The 24,456-nt window shown below is 45.3% G+C and overlaps 1 protein-coding gene across 3 annotated transcripts in view; it reads right to left on the bottom strand.

Moving 5' to 3' along the window:
• The window catches only part of LOC143326744 (ephrin type-B receptor 2-like), a 162,158-nt gene that overhangs the window by 47,354 nt on the left and 90,348 nt on the right, over positions 1 to 24,456 (bottom strand). For all 3 annotated transcript variants that reach the window (XM_076740590.1, XM_076740589.1, XM_076740591.1), the window contains exon 3: positions 3,019 to 3,703. In XM_076740590.1, the coding sequence (XP_076596705.1) occupies positions 3,019 to 3,703 (685 nt within the window). The remainder of the gene's footprint in view (positions 1 to 3,018; positions 3,704 to 24,456) is intronic.

Here is a 24,456-nt window from a genome sequence, read left to right as displayed (position 1 = left end):
TCCCTTCCTCCCCCTCGCATCATTGAGGGAAGTCCTGCCTACATTGTAAGGAGGTTGCTGTACTCTCGCCATTGAGGTTGAGGCCTTAAGTACTTGGTGAATTGGGAAAGATTTGGTCCAGAGGAGCGATCCTGGGTCCCAGCCTGACACATCCCGGATCCTCACTTAGTCCAGCGTTTCCACCAGTCTAACCTGGATCAACCCGCCAGCCCCGAAACCCTAGAGGAGTTAGGAGACCATGCCCCTTAGAGCCATCAGACAGCAACGAGGCCAGTCTGGTGAATCCCACTCCACTCATTCCTCTTCTCCAACATGCACCTGAAGAGGATGAAGGGGAAAGGTCAGAGGAATATTAACCCGCCCCAACCACCCGAACTTCTTGGGATGTCAGGAACTGGGACGAGGGCCTTCCTTGCTCAAATGACCACATAGTGCATATTCTTCCGCACGTACTGCGCCAAGTATTTCTTTTGCAATTCTGCAATACGAACTGCTGTACATATCACGGAACAACAAAGTATTTGACTTGATGAAGGTTCATTTATAAAGGCGAGTTGCCGTAAGTCTGGGATGGTGTAACCTGGGAACCTCCTGTATTCCTATAGCCCTCAGTACTAACAACTTCATGAGCTTCTTTAAAATTCAAATTATTAGAGATAAAATTCATCATCTCCTGGCCTCTACTCGTGCTGATTTAACCTCACAAATAAGAACCTTACAAACAGCTGTTAAGCCTGATATATATTTAGACTGCTTTTCTCCCAAAAACCTTCACCAACTAGCTTCAATGATTTCCTCATCCAAACAGTCAACCTGTGTCTTACGTCCCACCCCAACTAGGCTGCTTCAAGATATTTTACCCTTAATCAGCACTTCTTTATTAGATATGATCAATCTGTCCTTAGCAATAGGCTATATACCACAGTCCTTTATAACAGCTGTAATTCAACCTCTACTTGAAAAGCCTACTCTTGATACAAGGGTTTTAGGCAATTATAAACCTATCTATGTCTAACCTCCCCTCTCTAAAATCGTTGAGAAAGCAATCACAATCAGTTCTGTGACTTTCTACATAATAATTCTTATTTGAGGATTTTCAGTCAGGATTTAGAGTACATCATAGCACAGAGACAGCAATGGTTACAAATGACCTTCTGCTGCATTCAACAGCATTGACCATCACATCCTGTTACAGAGACCGGGACACTTACTAGTATTGAAGGAACTGCACTAAGCTAGTTTAACTCCTACTTATCAGATGTATTCTAGTTTGAACATGTTAATGATGATTCCTTCATGCATGCCAAAGGTAATCCAAGAATTCCACAGTGTTCTGTGCTTGGACTGATACCATTCTCTCTATGTATGCTCCCATTAGGCAATATAATCAGGAAACACTAGTTATATTTATCAATGAGGCCAGATGAAACCAATCAGCAAACTAAATTTTAAAAGAGTATAATTGGCGAGTATTAACTTTTTATGCCCAGATTCTGTTCCTCTTTGAACCAAATGTCATACATCTTACACAGACAGAAATAAAAAAAGAAATGAATTCACAATCATCATATATTTTTCAGGAAAAAGCAATACTTTTTTTTTTTTTTACAAACATTTCTAAAAGTTATGTGGAGTTATTATTTTTTCATAAAAATGTTATCAAAACCTTTAATGAGTCCCTTCTCAGTCCATGAAATTGTGGCACTGAAATGGTCTCCACTCCAAAGGCAATGAGTATCTCTTTAATAGGAATCCAAAGGGGTCCTTCAATTGTCTTTACTTTAGAAATCAAATGAAGTAATATAAAACAAAAAAAGTGTATATATAATGTATATAAAGTGTATATATAGAGCTCTGCATAGAAAAATGTGGATGTGAGTATTTGGTTGCAATACTCAGGAAGGTCCAGAAGGTTGCGTAGCAGCAGCTGTCAACTCCTCTCCAGTAGCCACGGGACAACAGCAACACACACCCACCCCTCCAATAATCCACCTCAAAGATAGCTGGAGAATATCACACATGCAGGTGATTAAGGCTTTTAAGTTAAGAGAGTGGGCAACTGGCTCTCACAACCAGAACCATCTGAGTCTGCTTTTTAGCTCAACAGTAAACAGTGCTGTGCAGTAGGTCTAATACCCAATACAAATTATAACTTAATGTTTATTAAATACAAGACACATATTTCTCACGAAAATTAGGAATAACAGCATAACCCTTTGGCATTTAGCTTTAAACAGCATAAACCATGTGAGTTTAAATTCTGAACAGAAGTAACTTGTGCAAACCTCTCATCAAAATCTGGTGGCTTAGTGATTGTCTTAACTGATTAGCATGCTGTTAAAGATTAATTGGGAAATTAAACCAGAGACAGGCAATCCAGTACCATAAGGGGCAATGTTAGACATATTTAGTATGAATGCTCATTAATTTAGCCATTTTTTGTATCTGGCATTTCAGTGTCAGACCGATGCAACCCTTTTCCACTCCATTCACCTTCAGTTCTTTCATCCGGTGCCTGGGGGTCCTGCCATTGCTTTTCACTGCTTTGCCACCACCATCAGTAACAAGACTCTGTCTACCCCTTAATATGATAACAACAAAATAATGACATCACAATGGTGTCTGATCACCAAAGACTCTCATATTTCTTCAACTTATTGTGAACAATGTCAAATCAATTAATTTAATTACTCTTTAAGCTTCTCTCTCAATTAAGATTTTTTTTTTATATATACTGACTTTGGTGGTTCCAAAATTTTTCATGGGGTTTTGTGGACTTGGTTTTGAGTGAAATGCTTTTTACAAATAACAGTTCCAGATATTACCTTTTAAACTAGATTAAAAGTCAGGGAGTCAAGAAGGCCATTTGACTGAATGAAATATTCTGTTTCTGACATGATAAGGTAAACAGCATACCCAAGAAGGCGTAAGTCTCATATGACAAGAAATCAAGAAAAGTAGACAGATGTGTTGTGTCATCTAGCAACAACTACAGAGCAGCACTGGCAGGCTCCTTACCTCTGCATACTGTACCATTCTCCAAGGCCTCGTACCCAGCTTTGCACACGCAGCGCCCAATGGGTACCATCCACTCCCCATCCCCGTTACAGTAGAGCTTGATGGGTACATCCACCTCCTCCCCATTCGGAACACACACCCCTCTGGCTGCCACCAGTGAGGTGCTCTCTGCTCCAGACAGAGTCTCAGGAAAAATGGCGCCATTCTGGATAACACGGGGACATTTCCTGTAGTAGACTCGAACAGCGATGAGTGACATACAGGCCCCATAATCCTGGAAAGCGAGGTAGAAGCCATTGCGTGAAACAGGTCCAAAACTCCGGACTTCACTGTTGATCTTCATGATGCGGCCACCAAGATCAACCTGAGAGAAGCTCTCATCAGCAGCTATAGTGTCCACTTTCACCCAGGGGTTCTCCATCCAGGGTGGTGACGATTTAGTGGCCGTGTCCGAGTCAAACTCATAGTAGTACAGGTTAAAGGTTTCTTTGCAGGAGCCAGGGACATTGGGTATGGAACTGCAGTCACGCACTGAGAACTTCATCTGAACATGGATACGCTGAGCCCCACGGCGACGGATGTATTTGGTGCGTACCCAGTTGTTCTGGCTGCTGTCGAAGACATTGCACACCTGGTATGTCCGGATGGTGTTCATGTTTTCATCATAGCCACTAACTTCTTCCCACTACAAAACAGACAACAAACAAAACTATTGATACAGTGACATACAACAAATGTACAAAAACTATAACTACTTTGACAGTAAAAGTTATTCTTAAGGGCAACAAGTCCTCCAACCAAAAATATTTTATCATTATCTTCATAAACAACCAATGTAAACATTATGACTTGTGGTTAAAAAAAAAACAGCACCTGAAAATCTTGTTTTTGTTGACCTCCAGTGGTTTAACTTCTGACCTTCACCCTGAGTGTGTTAGTACACTGTAACATCACTGTTGGATGTGTTTGCAGGTGCATCAAATAACATCTCTGAACACACCCATTCATGCAACTTGTAACTTTCAACCAGAGAAGGCAGTGAAACATCACATTTCAGTCGAACTGTTAAACTGACCTTTGAGGCTTTAAGGTTTGGTTATGTTATGTAAAGTACTTGGGTATGAATATGACAAGATTGTAGTATTGGTTAAACAAGGAAACAGGAGGTATGTTTGCATGCCAAAACACCCATCAATACCTCCTCCCGAGAAGTGTACTTATACACGAGGAGCAAACTACGGGGGAGCCAGGGGGAGCTTGGCTCCCCTTAATGAGACATGAGCTCCCCTGAAAACATGATTTGCGAAATTTTGTGGGGTCTCTAAAATATTTCCAATATGCTATTTTTGCCATTTTGCCATCATGCATTTAATTAGGCTATTAATGTACAATTCATGCATGAGGTTGATTCACTCTAATAAAGATACCGGTGTGCATGCTATTCTTGCAATCACCATCGAGTAAACTTAAAGTAAATTATGGTTATTAACTGATTATTATATATCAGATGCAGAATCATTGTAAGTCTTCTCCTTGAGGCACAGTAAGTCCTCATCCTGAGGCCATGGTAGAAAGCCATGGTATAGTTCGCACACTGCTTGTACAGAACATGTCAATGGAAAGACACTAATTGTTTGCTTAAAACAGTGTAAATTGAGGCAAAGACACATTTGCATGAGTTGAAAGTGTTCAATTAAAGGTGCAGTGTGTAAGATTTAGCTAGATCTATGGGCAGAATATGGCAGAAATGGAATATAATATTTGTGAGTCTGATTTCATTATTGTATAGTCACATGAAAATAAAAACTGATGCATTTTTGTCAACTTAAAATGAACTCTTTATTTCTACAGAGAGCAAAGGGTCTCTTCCACAGAATCCACCATATGGCACCGCCATGTTTCTAGAGTAGCCCAGAGCAGGAAAACCAAACAAGAGAGGCCGTTTTGCATTTTTAGTAGACACTGTAGGGAGGGTGAGGAAAAGGGTTTTCAGTTAGTTGCAATCTGCAACCTCACACTATGTGCCACTAAATCGTACACATTGGACCTTTAAAGCATCCCCATGTGAAACTGGTTTAGTTGTTACAATGAGTGTACTCTTCCAGTTGCTAGAGCAGAAGAGTCCTACAAAGAGATGTTACCTCAGCAGGAAGAAAAACATAAATTCTTTATTCAGTGGATCATGGATGGAATGAACAAGACTGACATAGACAAGGAGCTGAAGACCAGCTTGGAATTCACCCAAGAGACGTTTGAAGAAATAACTATATGAGGGATACGAGGAGATTAAAAAAAAAAAAAAAAAAAAAAAGATACAATCATTTAAAAACAACATAATGAATTAAAAGCACAAAATAGATGCAATGTTTAACAAGCTGGATAAAATTTAGTCGATTGGATTGCAGACAAGAAAGAAGACAACTGGAGTGAATCAGAGAAGACGGTTTGGCAAATGCTGGGACTACATGATGCCAAGGAATTATAGGGTACAAACATTTACTGTAAATGAAGACTTGTCAGAGGTTGTGCAACTGGGGTGGAAATGGTTACGGCGCCAATGGTTGTGGCGCCGTACGAGTGGCAGCCTGTTACAGCAGCTCTCTAGTTTTTTCTTCTCTTTATTGTTTTCTTGTGCGTCTTTTTTATTCCATTCAGTTCTGCGTGTTTGTAAATCTTTGGTGCATCAGAGACATCAAGCACGGTAACTCTGGTGCTACTTTTTCATCACTTTTTACAACTCGTGTAACTTCGCGTCTGTGGGTCCGTGAGACAATGGCCCCCATTGTTTACAGTAGGGATCAACTGCTGGCCCTGCGTAACACAGCTGTGCGGCCGGAGGAGCGACCTGATGTCCCCCGCGAGTTAAGGAGGAGGATACGGGGGTGCCGCGCTGGGATCAAACGCCGCGACAGGAGGAGAGCTTATAGACCGACTCTCCCGTCCGTCATCATGGGGAACGTAAGATCTCTCTCCAACAAGATGGACGAGCTAGCGGCGTTGACCCGGCATTATCAGGAATTCCAGCGGTGCAGTATGCTATTATTTACTGAGACTTGGCTGGGAACGCAGCACACAGACGCAACTGTAGCGCTGGATGGATTCTCACTCATACGGGCAGACCGGACAGTGAGGATCAGTAAGTGGAAAGGAGGAGGGCTGGCAGTGTTTGTGAATGATAGATGGTGTAACTCCAGGCACATCACTATTAAAGAGCAGCACTGCTGCCCGGACATTGAACTGTTGGCTGTTAGTTTTAGGCCATACTATCTGCTGAGGGAGTTCTCGCATGTCATAGTGGTGGCTGTGTATATCCCTCCCTCTGCTAACGCCGATGCAGCTTGTGACGTCATCAACACCATGATCAGCAGGCTGCAGACTCAGAAACCACAGGCCCTCTTACTGATCTCCGGGGATTTTAATCATGCCTCTCTGTCCTCCACTCTGCCCAAATTCATCCAGTATGTCACATGTGCCACCAGAGACAATAAAACACTGGACTTATTCTATGCCAACACCAAGGAGGCATACGAATCATCACCACTCCCCCCTCTGGGAAGAGCTGATCACAACCTGGGTCATCTCTTGCCTGTATACAAGTCCCTTGTTAACAGGCAACCAGCTGTGTCCCACACAGTGAAGAAGTGGTCTGATGAGGCGGAAGAGGCTCTGAAGGACTGCTTCGATACAACAGTATGGGATATATTCAGTGACTCTCATGAGGAGGACATTGACAGTCTGACAGGCAGCATCACGGACTACATAAACTTCTGTGTGGAGAACACTGTACCCACCAGGACTGTACGGTGTCACTCCAACACCAACCCTGGATCAATCCTGACATTAAGGCTCTCTTAAAGGAGAAGAAGAGGGCCTTCAAGTCAGGAAACAAAGAGGAGCTGAAAACTGTTCAGAGGGAGCTAAGAAGGAGTATCAGGGAGGGGAAGGGCAGATACAGAAAGAGAATGGAGGAACAGCTGCAGGAGAACAACACCAGGGGAGTCTGGAGAGGCCTGAAAACCATTTCAGGTCACCAGAAGCCAAACTCCCAGGCGGCTGGGGATCCAAAGTGGGCAGACGAGCCGAACACCTAGGTTTGAAGAAACATCTGCCCCTCCCCCAGCTGCACCAGCACTGCAGCAGACCTCTTTTGATCTGCCAGCACCCTGCCCAAGTACCCCACTGACCCCCCCCCACAGTATTCAGCTCACCACAATCAACGCCACCCCCCACTGCTCCTCCCAGCCCCCCATCCACTTCACAAGACACTCAGCCCCCCTGCTCCAACTTGTTCCTCACACCTCTCCAGGTGAGCAATCAACTCAGGAGGTTAAAGACCAGGAAGGCCGCAGGACCGGATGGCCTCAGTCCCAGGCTCCTCAGATCCTGCTCTGATCAGCTGAGCGGGATCATTGGACATCTGTTTAACCTGAGCCTGAGACTAGGAAGGGTGCCACGCCTCTGGAAGACATCCTGCGTGGTACCTGTGCCAAAGACCCCACATCCCAAGGACCCTAGCTGCTACAGGCCGGTGGCCTTAACATCCCACCTCATGAAGGCCCTGGAGCGGCTGGTCCTTGCCCACCTGCGCCCCCTGGTGAGCTCGTCCATGGACCCGCTGCAGTTCGCGTATCAGCCTGGCATCGGAGTGAACGATGCCCTCATCTTCCTCCTCCATCGAGCTCTATCTCACCTGGAATCGCCTGGGAGCTCTGTTTGGGTCCTTTTCCTGGACCTTAGCAGTGCTTTTAACATCATCAGGCCAGCCATCCTGAGACACAAGCTGGAGCTTTCAGGGGTGGACCAACACCTCACATGCTGGATAGTGGACTACGTTTCCAACCGCCCACAGTATGTGAGGACACGGGACTGTGTGTCAGGGACTGTCCTCTGCAGTGTGGGGGCTCCCCAGGGAACGGTGCTGGCACCGTTCCTCTTCACCCTCTACACAGCTGACTTTTCACACCTGTTACCCACTTGCCACCTGCAGAAGTTATCTGATGACTCTGCCATTGTCGGCCTCATCACAGATGGGGACGACAGGTCATACAGAGGACTCATCCAGGATTTTGTGGACTGGTGCCAGCAGAATCACCTCCAGATTAACGCGGGTAAAACCAAGGAGCTGGTTGTGGACTTTCATCGGCACCCGCACTCTTCACCAACACCAGTGAACATCCAGGGAAGAGACATTGAGATGGTGACATCTTATAAGTACCTGGGTGTTCATCTGAACAATAAATTGGACTGGACTCATAACACCACTGCACTTTACAAAAAAGGACAGAGCAGACTCTATCTGCTCAGGAGGCTGAGGTCTTTTGGGGTGCGTGGGGCACTCCTAAAGACCTTCTATGACTCTGTTGTGGCCTCTGCCATTTTCTATGGTGTAGTCTGCTGGGGGAGCAGCATCACTACAGCTGACAGGAAGAGGCTGGACAAACTTATCAAGAAGGCCAGCTCTGTCCTGGGATGCCCTCTGGAACTGGTGGAGGAGGTGGGGGGGAGGAGGATGACAGCCAAGCTGCAGACAATGACTCCCACCCCCTCCAAAACACACTCACTGCACTGAGGAGCTCCATCAGTGACAGGATGCTACATCCAAAGTGTGTGAAAGAGCGGTATCGCAGGTCATTCCTCCCTGCAGCTGTCAGACTGTACAATAATAGCTGCTCCAAGTAATCAGTGCAATAGTCTGGACAATAAGCTGTGCAATAAAAACATGTACATAACAGGCTGTAAATACGATCTGCAATTTCTTACAATTTTTTCTACAATTTCTTTCTTTTTATTTTTATTTAAATCCTCACTCTTTTTTGTATATACTGTTTTTGTTTCTAATCTGCATTGCACTTCTTATATTAACCTTTACTGATGCTGCTGTATTCTGGAATTTCCCCTCACGGGACAAATAAAAGAATATTGATTGATAGATGAAAAAAGAGCCAAAGCTGAATGCTGCCTGAGAAAGAAGTAATAAAGTCAACCCTGAAGTATGATAAACTGGTCATCAGAGGTGCTTAAACTTAATCTTAAAGCAGGTCATGATGGCATTTTTCTTTTCTAAAAGAATTCTTCAGTTTTTATGCTGTTTTTATTTGGACACTATGTTTCCAAGTGAGAAAACCACATCTTTGTAATTATGTTTGCCAAGTAATGAGTTGCACACATTTACTTAAAAATATACAGCCTGTGAGTGTTTGGACAGAATATGTGAAAATCTAGATACAGTGACAGATGAAAGTGAAGATATCTTCCTTCTCAGTGACCTCATGATTGACTGGTTTTCTAAAAGCTGTCTATTGCATAAGCTGATTTCTATGGGTGATGGTCAGTCTTACTACTACTACTACTACTACTACTAATAATAATAATAATAATAATAATAATAAATAATTCAACATGTATTGAATTCACAGGCAGTATCAGTGGCACTAGGATGCTGTCACCATAATTTGATTGCTGGGACAAAAAAAAGACTGCAATCGCCATGTCTAGAATTAGGATCAACATTTAATGCTTACTCATTCGCAGGGATTCTGATTCTAATAGAAATATGGCTTGATGTTGTCGTGGGACTGTGGGATTATCTATAGCGATGTTACATGGTTATTTACTCTCCCTTTGCCATGTGGCAGCATTTCGGTTTTCCCTTTTCAAGAACTGACAACGCCGAAAAGGAAACTGACAAACACAAAATAATTTGCTAATTCTGCACTGCGGTAAACAAATCAACCATCAAAGAGAGAAGACTGATACTGGGGACAGAATCTTTATGCGAGGGATGAGTTTGGATGTAGTGCCTGTTCCGGTGCATAAGTTGAATTTGGACTGTGAATTGGTGCAGCGTGAGGTCCCTATTGTTAGACCAGCACTACCAGTCGAGGGGGTTCATATCATTTTGGGCAGCGACCTTGCAGGCAGACATGTTTGTGTTAAGGGGCCACCGCTTCCAGTGGTCTTTTTCTCTCCTGGGGGGCAGAACAGCCTGATGAAAGTGCAGTGCTCCTCCCTGAGTTTTTTCCAGCATGTGTCAAGCTCCAAGGGTCTTGACACATTGGAGTCCAAGGGGGTAGATGGAGAAGTTGAGACTGTTTTGCAATGTTTGCCTGATTTTCCTTTGTCTGTGTCTCACAGTGAGCTACAGAAGAAGCAGAGAGCTGACCGGTCTTTGGAGGAGCTGTTTGGGTCTGTGCTGATGCCCCGCTAGGTGAAAAATGTTGCCAGTGGTTATTGTCTTCAGGATGAGATCTTGATGAGGAAGTCGGTGCCCCATGGGGAGGATTTTGTTGGGGATCCCATCTTTCAAGTTGTAGTTCCATCCATGTTAAAGCTGGTCCATGATAGGTCGGGGCATTTGGGTGTCCGTAAAACATGTGACAGGAATTTACATCATTTCTTTTGGCCACGACTTAAAAAGGATGTTTCCCTGCTCATTAAAAACTGTAGTACATGTCAGCTGACTGGTAAGCCGAACCAGGTCATTAAGCCAGCTCCACTGCAGCCGATTCCAGCTATCAGTCAGCCTTTTGAGTATTTGCTCATTGATTGTGTGGGGCCGCTGCCCAAGGCCTGGTCTGGTTGCCAGTATTTGCTGTCTGTAATGTGTCAGAGCACCAGGTACCCAGCAGCTTATCCATTGCGTACGATTACAGCAAGGGCAGTGGTGAAGGCTCTGACACAGTGTTACAACTCCTTAGCTCGTGATGGTAAAGGGAACGAAGATAAACCAGATGTAATTGGTAAAATAAAGTTATTTATTAAACAAAGGCCGATTAATTGTCAAACGATACAAAAGAGAACAAAACTTATTAGAGGAGACAGGGCCGAAGGGTGCTGCTCAACACAAAGAAATAAATATAACAAAAAGAGGACTCACTAAAATTGAGTCAACTGCTATAAGTGTATCACAAACAAGAGGAGATAAAACCAAACTCTATACTTCACGGGTGTAAAACATAAATACAAAAGACTCAGCACCCCTGTGCCTGGTGTAACCTAATACAGCATGTTTTTCCTACCAGGCGTGCAAAACGGGATCAGTATTTGAATCTCTCCTGGCCCAGCTCCTCTCAACACAACTAAAGTGCCTCGTGTTAAACAAACTACAACAATACAGGCTTAGAGGCACATATGGCAAGCCGTGCATCTTGGTGACAGCTGCCCGACTGGTGTGCTCGGCGAGCTCTTAAGGTGTGGACAGCATCCCTCGATTGGTGCACGGAGGCTTCGCCAATCACCAAGCTGGACAGCGCAGGAGCAGGTGATGACGCAGGCCACGCCTCCCCTCCCCTCCACAGGAGCCAACCACGAGTCGGAGGCGACACACTGCAATCAACATAAGGAAACTAGGCAAGGCAAGGCAAGGCAAGGCAAATTTATTTGTATAGCACAATTCATACACCAGGCAATTCAAAGTGCTTTACAGGAGCATAAAAATACATTAAAATCATACATTTCAAAGAAAGAAAGAAAGAAAGAGATTAGAAGAAAAAATTAAAATAAAATACAATTAAAGGAACATTAAAAACAGAAGCCAGTAAAAGACAATAATTTAGCATTTAAGACAATAATTTAGCATTTAAAATGATTACTTTAAGTAAAAGCTGTAGCAAATAATAATGTTTTCAACCCTGATTTAAATGAGCTGACAGTTGGTGCAGACCTCAGGTGTGCAGGGAGAGTGTTCCACAGGTGAGGAGCATAATAACTGAAAGCTGCTTCACTTTGTTTGGTTCTCATTCTGGGAACACACAATAGACCTGTCCCTGATGACCTGAGAGGTCTGGATACTTCATATGGAGTTAATAAATCTACAATATATTTCGGTCCTAGACCATTTAATGCTTTGTAGACCAACAGTAAGATTTTGAAGTCTATTCTTTGACTCACAGGAAGCCAATGTAGTGATCTGAGGACTGGTGTAATATGGTCCATTTTTCTGGTGTTTGTAAGGACTCGTGCTGCAGCATTTTGAATCAGCTGTAGCTGCCTAATTGTTTTTTTGTTTAGGCCAGTAAAGACTCCATTGCAATAGTCCAACCTACTGAAAATAAATGCATGAACCAGTTTTTCCATGTCTTCTTTGGACAGACATCCCTTAATTCTGGTTAGATTTTTCAGGTGGTAGTAGGCTGATTTGGTAATGAGCTTTAACTGGCTGTTAAAATTCAGGTCAGAATCAATAATTACACCAATGTAGTACAGTGCCAGTAAGTCCCACCCACTTTTCCAGTCTGTCAAGAAGTATGTCATGATCAACTGTATCAAAGGCAGCACTGAGATCTAATAATACTAAGACTGAGGTTTTGGAAGCATCATTATTCAGAAGTATGTCATTTAAAACTTTGATAAGTACAGTCTCAGTGCTGTGGTGTGGACGAAATCCAGACTGAAATGCATTAAAAAGATTGTTCTGCATCATGAAAGCATGCATTTGTTGAAAAACAACCCTTTCAATAATTTTTCCTAGAAAGGGAAGATTTGATATTGGCCTGTAGTTACTTATCGCTGAAGCATCCAGATTAGTCTTTTTTAGGAGAGGTTTTATTACTGCAGTTTTCAGGGCCTGGGGAAAGTGACCAGACTGAAGAGAATTATTTATAATCTGCAACACATCTGGAGCTATGCAATTAAAGACATTTTTAAAAAAGTTTGTTGGCAGAGTATCAAGGCAGCATGTTGTGGATTTTAACTGTGATACAGTTTCTGCCAGCCTTGTATGATCTAGAAGGTTAAAATGTGCTAGATTAACTGGAGAACAAGAAGGCACAGATTGACTTATCATTTTGCCTGAGCTGGAGCTGCACACTGTTTGTCTTATCCTTGAAATTTTATCTGTAAAAAAGGCTGCAAATTCATTGCATGACTTGTTGGATAGCAGCTCAGGAGGGACTGATGCTGTGGGGTTTGTCAGTCTATCCACAACAGAAAACAAAGTGCGGGCATTATTACAGTTTCTGTTGATAATCTCTGAGAAGAATGCTTGCCTTGCCTTCTTTAGTTCATGGTTATAGGTGTGGAGACTGTTTTTGTAAATCTCATAATGAACCTGGAGTTTAGTTTTTCGCCACCTGCGCTCTGCCTGTCTGCAGACTCTTTTCTGGACTTTGACCAGTGTGATGTTTCTCCAAGGTGTCTTTTTCCTTCCTGATAAAACTTTTGTCTTAACTGGGGCGATGGAGTCAATAATAGCCATAACTTTGGAACTGAACCTATTTACAAGGTCATCAGTTGAAGCTGAGGGCAGTGTTGGTGATGGTGTAAAACACTGAGTGAAGACTGCACAGGTGTTATCATTAATATAACGCTTTTTGATTACCTCTGTTCCACTTTTGTTAAGAGTAGCAGGTATGGCCATTTTAAATGACACACAGTAATGATCAGAAAGAGCAACATCCATCACCACAACCTCAGAGATATTGAGCCCTTTGGAAATAACCAAATCTAATATATGCCCTTTGTTATGTGTTGAATGTGTTACGTGCTGAGATAGGCCAAAATGATCCAGGATGTTTAAAAGTTCTTTAGCACATCCATCTTTGAGATTATCAACATGAATGTTGAAGTCACCCACTAACACAACACAGTCAAAATCAATACAAACAACAGACAGTAGATTGGCAAACTCATCGGAAAACTTTGCATTGTATTTTGGAGGCTTGTAGATGGTTACGAAGACTGATCGACAGGGAGACTTAGATTGAATGGCAACATATTCAAAAGATTCAAACTGACCATAAGAGACTCTGTTGAATTGAATGCTATCATTAAACAAAATGGCGACTCCACCTCCTCTCTTATGCATCCTTACTTCACTTATGAAACTGAAATTTGGAGGGGCTGACTCATTGAGAACTGCTGCGCTGTTATCTTGTCCTAACCAAGTTTCAGTTAAAAACATAAAATCAAGCTTGTGCTTGATGATAAAGTCATTGATTAAGAATGATTTGCCTGCCAAAGACCTAACATTTAAAAGAGCTAAATTAAATGTGCTAAAAAGTCCAACATCCCCATTTTCTAGAACATACTGTGGCTGACGTGGAATACATGTTAAATTCGATGATGTGATGTTTCTGGAGAGATGGGCCAATCTTCTCCTCCTACCTATTGAGACATGAATCACTGCTTCCGGCACAATGGGCCCTGGCTTTTCCTTGGAAAAGTCAGGCATAACATTTGCCTTAAAAGCTGGACCCGGAACACATCAGTTACCAACACAAATAGGTGGCTGTGCTGGGCTCTTACTAGGGGACTGGAGTAGGTTCAGATCAAGCCGTGGAGGGGGTGGAGGTGGTGCCCGTCGGCGCTGTGGTGGTGGAGGGGGACAGGGTGGTTGTAGGGGGCGGGGTGGAATTTGGGGGGACAGGATCCCAGATGGGCGAGGGGTAAGTCTGATACCCGCAGTGACAAGTTTGTTCATTTGGTCAGTAAACTCCAGCAGGGGGGAGGATGGTGATGGGATACCCAGTGAAGATGATGAGCTAGATGGAGTTTGGGCAGTTGGAGATGGTGACCTAGGTGGAGTCTTAGTGGTTGGAGTCAGTGAATCCTCACGAGCAGTGGCCCCTGGTGGAGAACATGAGGAATCTCCCCTTTTGCTCTGGCATCCTTCATGGTTAGAGCATACAGGCGGGGGGAGAGTTGGTTCTCCATGTTTTGGTGTTTACTGCTTTTGTTTGGATTCCTCTTGTCTCTTGTCCTTGGGAGTGGGAACAGTGTTACGCAGGAAGAAAGATAGGTTGGAGGCAAAAAGTTTTACTCCTGACTTGTTTAGGGAAAGTCCGTCTCCTTTGAAAAAATGTCTGCGTTCCCAGAAAAAGTTGAAATTGAAATTGACCCATCTGCAGCAGCCCAACACCTATGTCAGGATGCTATTTGTTGACTTCAGCTCAGCTTTTAACACCGTCATCCCAGACAAGCTGGCGCTGAAGCTACACGCGGTGGGTCTGCCTGCGTCACTGTGCCACTGGATTGGAGACTTTCTCACCAACAGGCCTCAGGTGGTGAGAATAGGGAACACAACATCATCCCCTCTGGTCCTCAGCACGGGCACGCCACAGGGTTGTGTGCTCAGCCCAGCCCTCTTCACCCTGTTCACACATGACTGTGCTGCCATCCACCCCATGAACACAGTCGTGAAGTTCGCGGACGACACTACAGTAGTGGGTCTCATCTCAGACAACAACGAGACCCACTACAGAGAGGAGATTCACCAGCTCACCCAGTGGTGTTCAGCCAACAACCTGGTTCTGAACACAGGGAAGACCAAGGAGGTCACTGTGGACTTTAGGAGGTCCAGGAAGACGGATCACGCCCCCCTCCTCATGGACGGAGAAGTGGTGGAGCGTGTGGACAACATCAAGTTCCTGGGCCTCCACATCACATCTGACCTCTCCTGGTCTATGAACACCTCCCGCCTGGTGAAGAAGGCACAACAAAGGCTTTTCTTCCTCAGGAAACTGAAACGGGCTGGACTTTCATCTCGGCTGCTCGTGAACTTTTACAGGGCCACGATCGAGAGTATCCTCTGCCTCAGTGTGACAGTGTGGTATGGCAGCTGCACGGCACAGGAGAGGAAACAACTGGCACGGGTGGTAAAAACTGCACAAGGCATCGTGGGCTGCCTCCTTCCTGACCTGGCCTCTATATATGCAGGCCGGGTCAAGAAGAGGGCAAGATCCATCGCCACGGACCCCAGCCACCCGGGCCACAGACTGTTACGGACTATACGAACAACCACCAACAGACTGAGGGACAGCTTCTTCCCCAGAGCTGTCAGGGCTATCACCCCCTGCAGCACCTCACACACACCTCACCACCCCGCAGCAACACCCACACACTCCCCCCCCCCCCCCCCCCCCCCCCCGCAGTCACACACACACATCTACACACACACACACACACACACCCCTACCCCCGCCGTCTCACCCCCCCCACTGCCAAATACACATTCCCCCCCACATAGCCACATACAGTCACTTCCACCAATTGGAGGGAGAGACTGTGAGAACACTTCTTTTGCACACTCGCACCTCTGTGTACTTAACATTTAAGTATACACACTACCATTGCATTTTATGTATATTTACCATTGCATTTATGTATGTATATTGTATATACGTTTTAAATGCTGACTTTTTATGTCCGTTGAGTTTGTCTTATTTGTGAATTTATGTCCGTTGAGTTTGTCTTATTTGTGAATTTATGTTCTGTGAGTTTATTTTATCTAGATGTGTTTCATCTTATTTTATTTTATCTTATTTTATTATCTTTTCTTTTTCACACGGGGGTTGCAACGAAAATTTCATTGCCATGCTCAATGACAATAAAAGCAATCTTGAATCTTGAATCTTGAATCTTGAAATTGTCAATAAAATGCACTGAGTGGACATCACATGCAGTTGAAAGCCATCTGTTTACTGCCAATAATCTGCTGAATCTCTCTCCTCCTCCTCTGACTGGTGGTAAAGGCCCACTGAAGAAGACCTCAGCATTCAGAGAGCTCACTGCATTTAGCAGTTTATCTAAATCTTGTTTGAGCACTTCAGATTGTCGTTTTGCAATATCATTTGCCCCTGTGTGCAGTACAAGGTATTTCAAAGTTGGAATTTCTGCAACAAGACTCAGGATTCTGTCAGTCATGTTGGAGACCGTATCATCAGGAAAGCACAATACTTTCGTGTTTCTGCTGTACATGCTTCCCACGTCTTTAATAGCAGAATCACCAACAACTAGAGTCTCAGGACCAGTCAGTAGCTTTCCGTGTAGCTTTCTGGCTTCTGACTTCCTGTCAGGCCTTACCCTTCTCTGTGAGTCCGAGGAGTTATCCAGGTTTTCAGTTGGAGATCCAGGGTCCTGCAGTAGTGGAGCAAACCGATTGTAACTGCACACTAGCTGGTTTGGGAGCTTTGTTGCTCACCTTCCCTTTAGCTTTTATCCACAGCTGTGCCTTACTCTGCACAGGTGTTGAGGAGGATGATAACGCAGGCCAGCCTGTCGCATCACAGATCTCTGGGCGCTGGGTTCTACCTGTTGGACGTCTCCCCATATCAGCTGATTTACTCTTGGGCTTTGCCCCGAGAGCATTCCAGGGAGGACTGATACTGGCAGATTTATTACCCGGTACACAGCCCTTTAGTTTCGTGGGAGCTGTATCAGAGCCAATTAGCTGGATGTTAGCATTCTCCAGTCCGCTGTTTTGAGTCAGCGGCAAAGTGCTGTCATTTCCACAAGGTCCGTTCACTTCTGCGTTTATTTCCAGACGCTGAACTTTAGTTTCCAACACTGCAACCTGCTGCAGAAGTTTGTAGAGGTCATCTGTGGAGAAAGGAGGCATCTTGGTGCTAGTTAGTTAGCTTTAGCTGCCAGCAGGATTTTTCTGTTGGTAGGCCGTAGCAGGCTTTTTCTGTCAGTAGGCCAGAGCAGAGTGTATCCGTGAAATATCAGAGGTCCCAAGGGTCATCCACAACTTTTAAATATTTGTCCATAAAATATGTCTTTAGATGTCCAATTCAGCCAAAAATTAAAACTTTCAAGTTGAAGGAAAATTAAAATAAATACAAAAAACAAGATGGGAAATCAAGAGCCCAGACAGAAACCAGCTACCAGAGGAGGAGGAGGGGACATGTCAAAGGGGTTACACACACGGGGAGGGAACGGTGGTGGCCGTAACACCCCTCCCCCTAAGACACAAACCAACAGGTGTTGTCACCACATAACTACAGCATTACTTACCACAACCTGGACAAGGCATCCGCCATCACATTGTCTGACCCCTTTTTATGGCGGATTTCGAGGTTGTAATCCTGCACGATCAATGCCCACTGCATGAGCCTCTGGTTATGGTTATACACGCGGGACAGAAAAACAAGGGAGTTATGATCAGTCAGGATTACAAACTTGCGCGAGAAGTAGCAAACCAGATGGTCTGTTACAAGAGCACGGCACCTGCACCCACAGCACTGGCGTCCACCTCCATTTTGAAGGGCTTGGAGGGATCCGGAGCAGCAAGTACAGGGCGTGGCTCAGGAGAGACTTCACACTTTCCAGGGCATGTTGGCACTCAGCAGTCCATACGAATTCCACCTTTGGACTGAGCAGGTTTCTCAGCGGATGGACAACGGTGGAAAAGTTTCGGCAAAAACTCCGGTAGTAACCTGCCATGCCCAGGAACCTGCGGAGAGCTCGCCTAGTAGTCGGGATCGGACATTCTACTATTGCGGCTATCTTCGCCTTGACTGGATGCACTTGGCCCTGGCCCACCTGTCTCCCTAAATAGGTGACAGTGGCCTTGCCGAAGTCACATTTTGCCAGGTTCAACGTCAGTGATGCTTCAGCGAGACGGGTGAACACCTGCTCTAAGATCTGAACGTGTTCCTCCCATGTGGTGGTGTACACGATCAGATCATCCAAGTATGCATTACAGTTTGACAAGCCCGCTAAAAAGGTGTTCACCAGTCGCTGGAACATGGCTGGAGAGTTGCACATGCCGAAAGCCATGACAGTGTACTGTAAGAAGTAGTCTGGAGTCACAAACGCAGATATTTGGGAGGCGCAGTCTGTTAGTGGGACCTGCCAATAACTTTGAGCAGGTCCAATTTACTCACAAATGTGGCCGGTCCCAAATTATCAACACAGTCCTCCATTCACGGGAGAGGGTAAGAATCAGGGACTGTGGCAGGATTTACCTTGCGGAAGTCAGTAATAAATCTGGGTGACCCGTCAACATTTCTTGAACTCTTCTAACAGAATCAGCTCCCTCAGGAAGTCAAAATCATCAGCTTTGCAACTCATGCTCTATTTATCAAAGAGACTTCCCTTTTCCCTCGCGAACTCAAAACCATGAGTCGGAGACGACACACTGCAATCAACATGAGAAAACTACACAGCGAAGGGATTACACACATGGGGAGGGAACGGCGGTGGCTGTAACACACAGTTCATTTCTGTTTTTGGCATCCCAGAGTCATCCAAAGTGACCAGGGATCAAATTTTTCCTCTCACCTGTTGGGCCAAGTGTTAAAACTCCTGGGAATTAAACACAACCAGTCTTCAGCTTACCACGCTCAGAGTCAAGATGCCCTGGAACGCTTTCATCAAACGCTTAAATCACTTTTGCGTGCTTACTGTACTGAACTGAATGGGGACTGGGAGGAGGGGCTCCCCTGGTTGCTTTTGGCTGCATGGGAGGTAGTGCAAGAAAGCACTGGGTTCAGCCCAAATGATTTGGTGTTTGGTCATGCTGTACGAGGGCCACTGGCTGTATTTAAAGATGGTTGGAAGGAGGTAGACCCACCCACTAACTTGACTGACTATGTCAGCGGGTTTAGGCATAGATTATACACTGCTGGGGAGCTGGCAAAACAAAGGTTGACTACATCACAAGCTAAAATGAAGAAGGGGTATGATTGCAGAGCTGAGCTTCATGAGTTTAGTGTGGGGGACCAAGTTTTAGCTCTGTGTCCATTGGTGAGCTCCCCCTTCCAAGCAAGGTTTACGGGCCCTTACACAGTGGTTAAACGACGTTGATTTCAACTCCGGGTCGGAGGAAGTCAGTTAAACTTTTTCATGTCAACCTGCTTAAGCCCTATTATGCTCACTCTCCCAGTGTATCCTGAACTGGCAGGTGCCCTTGTCCAAGTGAGCACAGGAAGTGGCAGCTTTCATCTCTCCTTCAGGGCTATATTCCTACCAGGTGATGCCTTTTGGTTTGAGGAATGCACCGGCCACATTCCAACATCTGATGAACCGTGTGGTGGCTGGGCTGGCTGGGTGTGCAGTTTATTTGGACGATTTAGTGGTCCACAGTGATTCCTGGTTTTCTCACATGCAGCGGGTTAAGGCGTTTTTTGACAGGCTGGCCGAAGCAAAGCTCACAGTAAATCTTTCTAAGTGTGAGTTGGCTCGGGGTACTGTGACTTACCTGGGCCGGGTGGTCAGCCAGGGACAGGTGGCTCCTGTGCGGGCCAAGGTCTTGGCAGTTGAGCAGTTCCCACAGCCTGTTACTAAGAAGGAGCTCATGAGATTTCTGGGGATGGTGGGGGATTATCAATGCTTCTGTAGAAACTTTTCATCAGTGGTGGCGCCACTTACATACTTGCTGAAGGCCAGGGTTCAGTTTGGTCAGCAGAGTGCCAGGAGGCTTTCGGTAATATCAAGACTCTTTTGTGTTCAGCTCCAGTGCTGGTTGCACCCCGTTTTGACTGTCCTTTTGTTTTGCAGGTGGATGCGAGCCAGGTAGGAGCAGGGGCAGTGTTGATGCAGGCAGCTGAGCAGGGAGTTGACAGACCAGTTAGTTTCTTCTCAAAGAAGTTTAACCGGCACCTGGTAAATTACTCAGTGGTTGAGAAGGAGGCTCTTGCCTTGGTCTGGGCCCTGCAGTACTTTGCAGTTTATGTGGAGTCAGGTGTGGCACCGGTTGTGGTCTATACAGACCACAATCCACGAACCTTTTTACACACTTTGAGGTGCCCCAATCAGAGGCTTATTAGGTGGTCGCTGTTCCTGCAGTCTTGCAATTTGGACATCAGACGCATTAAATGCCACTGACGACCCTGCTGATGTCAGAGGAGAGAGAGAGAAAGCAAGCACACAGGGAGGCCCCAAGATGGGGGGGGGGGGGGGGGGGGGGGGGGGGGGGGGACCCTCCCTGTGTGCTTGCTTTCTCTCTCTCTCCTCTGACATCAGCAGGGTCATCATGGCATTGTGGCATTGGCACCACCTGGGTTCTTGGAGGCTGTGGGCCTACAACACTCTCCTGGAGCTCAGTTGCTTTCTCTCTCCCCTGCCTGCGACAGCTCCTAGGTTTTGTTTGATCTTTTTGATTCTTTATTACACCTCACAACACACACACACATACTCCCACACGCATGCACCCACTTACACCACTGATCTTACAGACCACACATGCCATGATTAGATTAGGTTGTCTTTCTTTATGTTATCTTTCTTTAAATAAATACTTTGTTTAATTGGCTTTTTGTCTCCCTCTATTGTCATGGCCGTGTGGCCTGGTTCGTGACACTTGCTAGAATCCCCCAACCTCACCCAGCACGTCAACTTCCCCACCCACAACCGTGGGCACATCCTCGATCTGGTCTGCTCCTCTGGTCTCTCAATCCCACACATCTCCAGCCTTAATCTCCACATCTCTGATCACCTCGCAATAATTATGGACATAAACCTCCCCACCCCCAAGGAAAAACGGACAATCTCCTTCAGAAACATCAAATCCATCTCCCCCTCTGTACTTTCTGCTTCACTGTCCACTGCCATGTCCGCCTCCCCCCCTCCATCATCTGACAACCCTACTGACCTCATCAATTACTACAACCACACCCTCTCCACCTGTCTTGATCAGTTAGCTCCCCTTAAATCCAAAACAGTCACATTCACCCACTCTGCTCCCTTGTACACCCCTGAACTTCACCACATGAAATCCCATAAATGACAGCTGGAAAGACTTTACAAGAAAACACACCTCACAGTTCACCTTCAAGCCTACACCAACTTCCTCCAAGAATACAAGGACTCCTTGAAATCTGCCCAGTCCTCTTACCTCTCACCTGATTAACTCTGGCTCCAATAACCCCAAGGCTCTCTTCTACTCTTCATCTTACCAGGACCCCATCCCATTCAGCCTTCTCAAAAACTGCCTCCCTGTCATCTCCCCCCTCATCACCAAATTCATCAACACCTCCCTCAGTACTGGCTCTGTCCCCCAACCTCTCAAACTTGCCTGTTACACCCATCCTCAAGAAACCTGGGGCCTCATTTATAAAACATTGCGTAGAATCCATACTAAAAGTGTGCGTACGCCCAAAAGCTGAAAATGGCGTACGCCAAAAAATATTCGGATTTATAAAACGTGCGTACTCACACCTGCACGCAATTTTCCCTTTATAAATCACACTCCACCTGGAAGATTGCGCAGGTGGATTCACCTCACATCCCGCCTCCGACACACCCACATTTTACCATGAATGGTCAATGCAAAGTACCTCATGAATGTCTTTGCATATAAATATGCCTGCTGATCAATGGCATTTTACGTTCGATCATGGCAGAGAAAAGAAAAAGAAATTTTACGGAGACTGAAATCGAGGTGCTTGTGGGTGAGGTGGAGGCCAGAAAGGATATTTTGTTTGGTGGTCACAGTAGTGGCATCACGAATACAATAAAAAAAAAAAAAGAAAAAAAAAGAGTGGCGGCACATCGTCACCGCAGTGAATAGTTCCAGTGCCACAGAGCGATCTGTGGCAGAAATTACAGATCCCTACACTACTGTGCGTCAGGATGAATGAGTCATGTGTTGACCCAGGCCACCGTGCCACTACATTCATCAAGATCATGTCCGAGGTACAAATAATTTGTACATTGAGTGAATGCACATTCTTTCGATTCACATAAGCAAATTCATTTTCACTCTGAGCCCTTATAGCAATGTGAGTGCAGTCAATTGCGTCGATTATGTTTGGGAAACCGGACATTGCTGCAAATATCCCAGACCTAAGGACACAATTTAACTGAATTATATCATACCCAAAAGGGGCTTTAGACAGACAATGTAACATTATATATTAATCATATCAAACACTTACCTGTCGGCTAATTCCCACTGAAAGGAGCCAGTCGCCAGAAACCCCAGAGTGGTCAGCACCTGGATATGCACCGGGATGGCGCGGTTCTGGCGGGTGGGTCTATCTAACACTGGGCCCAGTTCAGCACATAGATCCAACAGCACCGCTCTAGGGAATCTAAATCGGCTTATTAGCCAGTCATCATCATGGGCCAGGGAATCTCCGTGGTCCCTAAAACTTCTCTCCATCCTGATCCTACCATTTGCGTGATCTTCCAGCAGTGCCAGCGCATCCATTGTGCAGCATTACGCACGAGTGTCACCGCACTATTTATATGCTTACTCAGCAAATTGAATGATTGTTACACACCTTGTCAGAATTACTACTAATCCATCAGTGCCATCCACCGCTCTGTATCATTTGAAGATGGAAGTATGATATATGAACATTGTGCATACAGTAGTAGGCCTAACGGCTCATTAAAGGAACACATCTATAACACTGCAGACTTGGGTGTTTATGATTACACAGGTCTATAAGTCTGATATGTGATGACATTAAATGTATGAGATCAATCTGGCTTCAATTCACCACCTCACCATCTGCACCGCCAGTTCCCCCTGTCTCCAAAATGTTCGTACGCAAGCATCAAAGTTAGCGTACCGGTGCGCACATTCTCACGCTAAGTTTTTTTATATAAATCACAACCTTTGCGTAGGAAGTTGCGTACAGCCCCGTTTTGTGCGTAAGCAAGTTTTATAAATGAGGCCCCTGGACTTGATCCAAACTCCCCCAATAATTTCCAGCCTATCTCCAACCTCCCCTTCTTATCAAAAACTCTAGAACATGTCGTTGCTGCCCAGTTGGAAACCCATCTCACCTCCAATAACCTCTATGAAACTTTTCAGTCTGGATTCCGCACCAAACACAGCACAGAAACAGCTCCTCTCAAAGTCACAAATGATCTCCTCCTCTCCTCAGATTCTGGACACCTCAATATCCTCATCCTCCTCGACCTCTCTGCAGCCTTTGACACCATCAACCACTTCATCCTCCTCTCCCGTCTCCAATCCGCCCTCAACATCACTGGCACCGCCCTCACCTGGTTTAAATTTTATCTCACCAACAAACAACAATTCATAACAATTCATAATTCATTCATAACTGCACCTCCTCCACCACCCCCCCAGTCCCACGGTATTCCTCAAGGTTCAGTGCTTGGTCCTCCCCTCCATGACATCATCCGTCGCCACAACCTTCATTTCCACAGTTACGCTGATGACATTCAACTTCTCCACCAAAACCACCTCCACCCTAACCAACACTACTCTCACCAACTGCCTGACTGAAATTAAACTCTGGATGCAAAAAATCTTTCTCAAACTTAACTGTGACAAATTTGAACTCATAATTGGCCCCAAATTCCTTACAAAGTCCCCCCACCTCTCCTTCACCATCGAAAACAACACCCTGTCTCCCTCCCCTCACATCCACAACCTCGGTGTGAAATTCGATACAAACTTCACATTTGAACCCCACATCAATGACATAACCAAAACTGCATTCTTCCACCTCCGCAACATTGCCCGTTTCTGCCCATCTCTCTCTTTTTCAGCCGCCGAAAACCTTATTCACGCTTTTGTCACTTCCCGCCTAGACTACTGTACCGGCATTCTCTTCGGTTCCACCTCCAAAGCTCTCAATAAACTCTAATACATCCAAAATTCTGCTGCCTGACTCCTCACTCCCGTTCTCACAACCACATAACACCTGTCCTCCAGAACCTTCACTGGCTCCCCATCTCTCACCGTATTCAATATAAACTGCTCCTCCTCACCTTCAAATCCCTTCACAACCTGGC

Source organism: Chaetodon auriga, chromosome 10, assembly GCF_051107435.1.
Source record: "Chaetodon auriga isolate fChaAug3 chromosome 10, fChaAug3.hap1, whole genome shotgun sequence".
Lineage (NCBI taxonomy): Eukaryota > Metazoa > Chordata > Actinopteri > Chaetodontiformes > Chaetodontidae > Chaetodon > Chaetodon auriga.
The sequence above is the reverse complement of the archived record's forward strand: the minus strand, read 5'-3'. Positions and strand labels throughout refer to the sequence as shown.